The sequence below is a fragment of the Perkinsus marinus genome, assembly GCF_000006405.1.
Source record: "Perkinsus marinus ATCC 50983 genomic scaffold scf_1104296949592, whole genome shotgun sequence".
NCBI classification, from domain to species: domain Eukaryota; phylum Perkinsozoa; order Perkinsida; family Perkinsidae; genus Perkinsus; species Perkinsus marinus.
In genome coordinates, this window is record NW_003209868.1 from 4,022 (window position 1) to 11,275 (window position 7,254).

The following is a 7,254-nucleotide window of genomic DNA, read 5'->3' on the forward strand; positions in this document are numbered from 1 at the left end:
AGATGGACATGACCTACACTGGCGTGAGAAAATGCAAGATCGCAAGATTCACCTACCATCACTCCCTGCTGATGCAAAAACGCTACCGTCACTCGCACATGCGATATCCAAAACCTAACAAGATACCATGAACGTACAGCGAAGATTCCGCCAAGCCCCACACTGCCGTTGTGATGCTGTCCACCACCGCCCCCAATGCCCGAACCCCCACCGTAGTAGGCAGAAAAGCATTGGAGCGTCCTCGTGTCGTAGAGACGGATGACTCTGTGCAGAGTACCAACGTAAACAAAGTCGCCACATGGGTGAACTTGAACCTTATTTATCGGATACACCTGAGGCAGGAATCGTATCTTTCCAACAATACTCCTCCCAAACCTCACATCCACGACGTTATGTTGTGCTCGCTTATTCTGGTTAGGCTTAGTCAAGTCATAGACCTTCAACGTCCTAAAACCACACTAAAACAATAGTAGTAATAGACACCCCCTCCCACTTGTCGTAGCTCCCACTGAACAGTATAGGCTGCCTAGGATGAAATGAGACACTGGTGACAGTGCCAACATGGTCATAATAGGTTCGAACCACCGGTCTGAGTCCATCGTCCCTCTCCCCCGCTCTCAACAGTGTCGCATCTCCCCCTGCCACCGCATGCATCCTCATCTTCGCCGTCTCCAGCACCTTAATAGACGTATCGGTGGAGCCAGAAGCACACAGTCGACCATCCGGGCTGAACGCCACACAACGAACTTCCTTCTTATGCTGTGTCGTGAACCGCAAGCGTACCTACCATCATACACACATACCGTTGTTCTCGTCGTTATTGTTTTTGTTAACAACAACAAGGCGAAGCCTTACCACAGGAGTCGGTCTAGTGACCCTCTTTGCCTCCTCAGTAATCATATCCTCTTCATACACCTCTCCTCGAGGAGCATCATCATCGTCATCGAGGTCCATCTCATCCACCTCTCTCCCCCTAAACGGCTGGTCCCTTCCCTCAGCTTCCAACTGGGCCTGCAGTCTATCCTTGTAACTAATTCTCAGATCAAGATGCTCCTCATGAGCCGACAACGGTGGATAGGGTCGACACTTAATCGTCTTCCATGTATTCGCTTCAAACCCCTTTTCCTGCCTTCTTATACTATCCGCATATACATCATAAAGGAAATCCTTTTCTATGGCTCCCCCCACGGTAAGATCAGTGCTCACATTAGCACCTCCCTGAGCATTGCCGTTGTCATTTTCCTCGTTGCTCGGCTCCACTGGTAAGCTCAAATTCAACCGTGTCGCCACGGACTTCGCCTCGTCCATCAGGCCATCACCGTAAAGTTGGGAGACCACATAGCGATAGAATCCTAACTTCTGAGCTTTGAAATTCAGCCCAACCTGAGGGGGTCTCTTCCCGCCCGTAGCCGCTGCACCAGAAGCAGCAGTGGAGGAGCCCGGCGCCTGATGATGGAAAGTAGAAGAGGCAGCAGCCATGGCTGTAATACCGATACCACAACTGCCTCAACTAGCCTGAAAAACAACCAACTACCACCCTAGAAGCCTGACGATGCCACCTTTCCCAACACCTCACATAATCGGTGATTGGATATAATGAAACTTTCTTGCGGCCTCAACTATGCGACTGCAATTCAAATAATCTTACAAAAACGCATTATCGACCTTTACCAAATCGATCACTTGGGCGCGCGCTACTATCAATCATTCAAATGCACAGCCTTTGCCTCGACTGCCCTTGCCTCTGCCGTGATCTTAGGGTCCACAATAGGCATCGGACCTCTAGGAACATTAGAGCCCTTCATGCGGTAGAATAGCATATAGGCGCTTGTATTCGGTCTTTCTAACCCACTCAATAATCGATTGACCTCTTCCTTAGTAATATCAGTTACTTCCGAGTCGTTATACTCGTGCCACTTCCCTCGAGGGGCCTCCGACCTTCGTCCCACCGTAATGTAATGGCCATTCTGAATAGTCTCGCCCTTATGCAAGATAGATCCATAGCACTCGTAATTGGCTCCACCGAAACTAAGTCGTCCATGTCCGGATACACAACCGTCTTCTCCTTCTTGAAATCACAGCTGTCGATATCAAAGGAGAAACGATAGAGAACCAAAATGAGATGCGTCGGCGGAGCGCTGCTCAGCTCAACCCATCGCTTGGCATCTCTCTTACACCCGCAGTTATCGCAACTATACTGGTTGTTGCCCGTCATCTCCTCAGGCTCCGCCCATGTCTTGAGGAGCCCATTCACGTCTAGACTCCCCTGACCCAACACTTCAGCTTCTCGAGGCACGCTGAGACCAATGTCGGTACAAGGTTCCAACCGAGTCGATATAGTGTGACACGTCTGGCACTGAGTCTTATGCACCAATTCCAAGGCGAAAATATCTCCAACTAATCTCTGTTTGCACCTAACCAACACGTGTCACCATCACTCGTGTCACCATCCCTGGACCACCTACCCTCCCAGCTTGTCCAGGATCCATCGAGCGCTCTCAGTAGTGTCCTGCTCCTCGCCCGTCCGAAAACTCGGGGGTAAAACTTTGATAAAGTCCGAGATCTCAACATACGCGTACGGCGTCAGCAACATCCTCGCAAACAGCAGGCGCAACCCATCGAGAATCTTCTTTCCTTGTTCATAGTCCTCATCCTTCAGGTCCTCCCCTTCCTGCAGTTGAAAGCCGTAGACAGATGAACAAAAGGCGTCGGTCAAGAACAACATCTGGAGGAAGACCCCGAGGTAGCACCTGATACCAACAGCCAGGCTTTTCTATGCATCTGTTGAATATGCCGATTTCAATTATCGCTCGAGAGCGTGTAGTCGATGCATTCCGATAAAACTACGGTATTCCCAGTGGTCCACTGACGTCCCACGCTGTGACTGTCGGATATCCGGAAAAAATGTCCGAGCCGGGGATCGAACCCGCGATGAATAACAACCCCACCTTTCTATTCCACTCCTATGAAAACCCTCTCCCCCTGTCTTACGTATTGTTGTAGTTCTGTATGCCAACCATATGCTTCCTGAACTTCACCGTCTCCCCATTACTTCCCGTCACATACACCAACTGTGGTTTCGTCTGAGTCGGAGGCTGAGCCAGTTGCTGATGCTGCTGTTGCTGCAAAGGCACTCCCAGATCCCCCACAACTGGTAGTAGGTAATTCGTAGGAGCCATCACAGCCGCGCCCGTCGGCAACGGACCCGTCTGCATACCAAACGACCCTTGCCTCTCCTCAGCTCCAGGAATAGGGGGAGGAGTGGTACTAATTCGTGCTGCTGTTGGTGGTAGACCCAACATAGCAGCAGTAGTAACCTGAGCGCTTCCATAAGGAGGGGTCATGTCACCAACATAGGGCCGTATAAGGTCTATGAGCTCAGTCATCAGAGTCAGAGCATACGGCGGTAGACTGTCAACCTGTCCAGCCTCCCACAGTGTTCGCAACCTCTCGTAATACGGCAACAGACTTGCGTCGAAGATCTGTGCCACGGCACCGTGGAGCAGTATCGAGCCTTGACCACGACCACCATTTTGGGAAGTCCCAGCAGGCTTAAGGATCATAAGGAGCTGCCTCAGACCATCTACTGCTGTAGTAGGGTCATGAAGCTTCGCCGAGAGTGTCCTCAGCATGGACTCAGTCATCACCCTCCAATCAGCACCACCGTTGATAGCCGATTTGTCCGAATAACACTGTCGAATGACGCAACGGAAAAAGGTGCTCACGAGAGAGTATCTAAGGTTCCAGCATGCAAGATACAGAATAGGTCCATTCGAGGCCTACATCGGATACGGGCTGCTCCATCGATCCATATTGACCATTGCCATCGCGTACTTAGGCGGAGGCATCGCCGGAACTGCTATCAATTTCACCCACAACCCCATCATATCTTCCACACTCTCCACATCTGATGCCAGCAACAAGGCCTGGACAGTTACAGCGACAGTCTCTGGTCTCAATAGGAGGAGACAAGCCTGTAGATGAGCATTCGACTTTGAAATTTTCTGCAGGTACTCAGCGAGGAGATAACAGTCAAATGTGAGAGTATTCGAAAAGTCTTTTTTAATCCGCATCATCAACCCAAAGGCCATAGGTGCGATTCGGTTGGTCGGATCAGGAGCCTCCATCCAGGAAAGGAGTAGTCTGAGGAGCTCCTCAGGATTCTGAGGCATCGTCGAAGGCACTTCCGTCCACAGCCGTAACAGACCCAGAGGAGTGCGATGATAAGTAGGATCCATAGTGAAAACGGCAACTACTAGCTGAGGAGCTTTACTGTAGAGTATCAACTCGACGCTGGCGAGAGACAGGGTTAATGATACCGGCGAGCGTAATGACGAACTTATAAAGCCGTTCCTCTTTCAAGGTTAGCTTTGATCTCCTTAGTGTACCTGAGTAAAAATGACACATGCCGGGATCGAACCTGCGCCTCTCGTCATACTTGCCGAACTCCCTCTCGATCTTCCTATTGAAGTGCTGATTACGAGCGTTGATGTAATCAACATCTTCATCGGGGTTAGCCAGACGCCGTCTAAAACGAGGCAATCCTCTCCATCACTAAAGTGCCGTTGCCACTCCCACCTCGAGAACGCCCTCCGTTTCTCCTCAGATTTTTTCAAGGCTTCAGCTAAGCGCTGCTTCCCTTCCTCAGAAGGCTTCGCGCTGACCAGATCAGTATCATCATAAAAGGCTTGGCCCATAGACTCCTTCTGCTTCTCGTATCTGATGCCCACGATGGTAGACCAACTCATGTTACGCTCACTTACTTCACTTCATTGAACTGTACATCACCAAGCTTCTTATCATGAGCTCGATAGAGAGAATCCTGAGGTTGAGCGGACAAGATTCAAAACAGGCCCATCTGAACTCCGCAGTCCCACCTCATTGAAGACCTCCCACCCAAAGGTATGATTATTGCCCTTTCTAGCTTTCTTCTCAGCACGTGCCTCAGCCATCGATGCTTGTTCAGTGAGATACCATCTCGTATGGTCCCAATCCTCTCCCTTCTTATACTCTGAAGAACACACGCAGACAACTTCTCCCAACCATCACAGCTACCCCCAGCACTACTTTTCCGTCTCCCTACCGTTCCTCCCTCAACTCCTTCCTCATGAGGCGCCCCCTGTTGGGCCTCCTTCTCCTCCTTCAGCACCTCGTCCTGGTTGGCAACTCTCGCCTGCCATCAGCATAGGTAAATCTCACTAAGTAGATAAGGATTGCTCACCTGGTTCATTTTCAGTCTCAATTCGAACATCCTAGCCTCTCGCTTATTCTTAAAGCCAGCCGCCGGCTGAATTAACAACAGCCATGAAATGAGAAACGTTTATACCCGGGTAAAAACACCGTACGCGACGTCTGTGATTTTCCATTGCAGTGTAGGAAAATACTCACTTGCGTTGGCGACAACTTCTGAGGAAATTTTGGGAAATTCGCATTGGTTTCTGTACAGTGCTACCAGAATTCGTATATAAACTTCTATAACTAGTGAGGAAACTCCTGAGCTCAGCTGAGGAAAACAAACATATATTCTTCCAACACTGTATAGGAAACTCCTGAGCTCAGCTGAGGAAAACAAGCATATATTCTTCCAACACTGTATAGGAAACTCCTGAGCTCAGCTGAGGAAAACAAACATATATTCTTCCAACACTGTATGGGAAACTCCTGAGCTCAGATGAGGAAAGAGAACATATATCCCTCCAACCCTGTATAGGAAACTCCTGAGCTCAGCTGAGGAAAACAAACATATATTCCTCCAACACTGTATAGGAAACTCCTGAGCTCAGCTGAGGGAGGCGAACATATATTCCTCCAACACTGTTCCATTGTGACAAAATTAATAATACCACTACTACATACACACCTCATCCAACCGATCCCAAGACCCTCCCTACCTTCACAGGAGTAGGAGGTATTTCCTCAACCTCCGACTCGTCGCTACTACTCGCCTCCTCCTCGAGGTCTATCGCCATGTCCTCCACAGACCCCTCAGTCTCCGCAGCGTTATCCAACAGCTTTTTACCTGAAATGAATTTTCTACGTACTCAACGAAAGAAATAGAAAATTCCCACCGAGAGAAGCAGCAGTAGCTATTCCTTCAGCTCTGAGCTGCTTGCGGCTCTTGAAACGGCCATGCTCAACTTCAGCCCTCCTTTCCTCCAACGCCTCGTCTACTTCCTTTTTGCCAACCATACCACATTTCACGATAATTATATCGACTCTCGGTCGGTCTCGCTCGTCGGTGGGGACCTTCTCGATGGCTCGAATAACCTCCATCCCTCTCGTGACCCGGCCGAAAGGGACGTGATGGAAATCCAAAGCCCGAGAGCGAGCGTAGGTGACCATGAACTGAGACGTGTTGTTGTTGCGCTCCTCTCCTTGATAGGTCGTCGTGAGGATACCAGCGCCGCTATGCTTGTTGATGAAACTGAGTACAATTATCGATTTAGATATGGAAATGGTCGGATTAGGGAGTAGTAGACTGAATAGGAAAGTAGTAGACTGAATAGGAAAGTAGTAGACTGAATAGGAAAGTAGTAGACTGAATAGGAAAGTAGTAGACTGAATAGGAAAGGAGTAGACTGAATAGGAAAGTAGTAGACTAAATAGAAAAGTAGTAGACTCAATAGGGAAGTAGTAGACTAAATAGAAAAGTAGTAGACTGAATAGGAAAGTAGTAGACTCCATAGGAAGGTAGTAGACTGAATAGGAAAGTAGTAGACTCCATAGGAAGGTAGTAGACTGAATAGACTCATGCAATCAAGAAAGCCAAAAGTAAGAGCTTCAGGGACTGGGTTAGCCGCCTTGGGGACAGTCGGGCCTTGAAGTCCCTTATGGAGGAGGCGCCCATCGACGTCGAATCGGTCGACGCCGAAGAGGCAGCATCCGCATTTTTCGGAGACACCGTCTCGCCCAGGGTATACATTCCCAGTACTCGGGTCTCTCTCGAAGATATGGGAGGACCGATCACCCGAGAGGAGCTTGAAAGTGCTATAGCTGCTCGCCCTAAAGGCCGAGCACCTGGATCTGATGACGTCGCATACGAGCACATCTCCGTAGCCTGGAAATGTAACGGCCGTTGGGCTGCCGCTCTGCGCACGCTCATAACAGCGATCCTCCAGTTCCAATATTTCCCAAGGTGCTTTCAAGGCGCCGAGGTTACCCTTCTGAGGAGAAAGGCAACCGGATGGGTGGTCCAGTTTAGACCCGTATCGCTCTCGCTGACACTTGCAAAGTATGTGAGGCCGTGATAAGCGA

The 7,254-nt window shown here is 49.7% G+C and overlaps 4 protein-coding genes across 4 annotated transcripts in view; 1 reads left to right on the forward strand and 3 right to left on the reverse strand.

Annotated features, from left to right (window-relative positions):
- Nucleotides 1–1,479, reverse strand: part of Pmar_PMAR018202 (hypothetical protein) — a gene marked incomplete at both ends in the record, with an annotated part of 1,972 nt that extends 493 nt beyond the window's left edge. Inside the window, 4 exons of the mRNA XM_002778360.1 lie at nucleotides 57–114; nucleotides 138–447; nucleotides 494–783; nucleotides 856–1,479. Of these exons, the coding sequence (XP_002778406.1) occupies nucleotides 57–114; nucleotides 138–447; nucleotides 494–783; nucleotides 856–1,479 (1,282 nt within the window). The remainder of the gene's footprint in view (nucleotides 1–56; nucleotides 115–137; nucleotides 448–493; nucleotides 784–855) is intronic.
- Nucleotides 1,480–1,700: 221 nt separating this feature from the next.
- Pmar_PMAR018203 (ubiquitin specific protease, putative) lies at nucleotides 1,701–4,238 on the reverse strand (the record flags this gene model as incomplete). The annotated part of the gene is made up of 5 exons (XM_002778361.1): nucleotides 1,701–1,982; nucleotides 2,024–2,414; nucleotides 2,466–2,750; nucleotides 2,992–3,735; nucleotides 3,784–4,238. The coding sequence occupies 5 exons, from the start codon at nucleotides 4,236–4,238 to the stop codon at nucleotides 1,701–1,703; spliced, it is 2,157 nt and encodes a 718-aa protein (XP_002778407.1).
- A 101-nt stretch (nucleotides 4,239–4,339) lies between these two features.
- The window catches only part of Pmar_PMAR018205 (DNA-directed RNA polymerase III largest subunit, putative), a gene marked incomplete at both ends in the record, with an annotated part of 9,486 nt that continues 6,571 nt past the window's right edge, over nucleotides 4,340–7,254 (reverse strand). The window contains 9 exons of the mRNA XM_002778363.1: nucleotides 4,340–4,388; nucleotides 4,439–4,528; nucleotides 4,579–4,719; nucleotides 4,764–4,822; nucleotides 4,878–5,011; nucleotides 5,068–5,173; nucleotides 5,222–5,287; nucleotides 5,892–6,019; nucleotides 6,069–6,424. Coding sequence (XP_002778409.1) covers nucleotides 4,340–4,388; nucleotides 4,439–4,528; nucleotides 4,579–4,719; nucleotides 4,764–4,822; nucleotides 4,878–5,011; nucleotides 5,068–5,173; nucleotides 5,222–5,287; nucleotides 5,892–6,019; nucleotides 6,069–6,424 — 1,129 coding nt within the window. The remainder of the gene's footprint in view (nucleotides 4,389–4,438; nucleotides 4,529–4,578; nucleotides 4,720–4,763; nucleotides 4,823–4,877; nucleotides 5,012–5,067; nucleotides 5,174–5,221; nucleotides 5,288–5,891; nucleotides 6,020–6,068; nucleotides 6,425–7,254) is intronic.
- The window catches only part of Pmar_PMAR018204 (hypothetical protein), a gene marked incomplete at both ends in the record, with an annotated part of 777 nt that continues 473 nt past the window's right edge, over nucleotides 6,951–7,254 (forward strand). Inside the window, one exon of the mRNA XM_002778362.1 lies at nucleotides 6,951–7,135. Within this exon, the coding sequence (XP_002778408.1) occupies nucleotides 6,951–7,135 (185 nt within the window). The remainder of the gene's footprint in view (nucleotides 7,136–7,254) is intronic.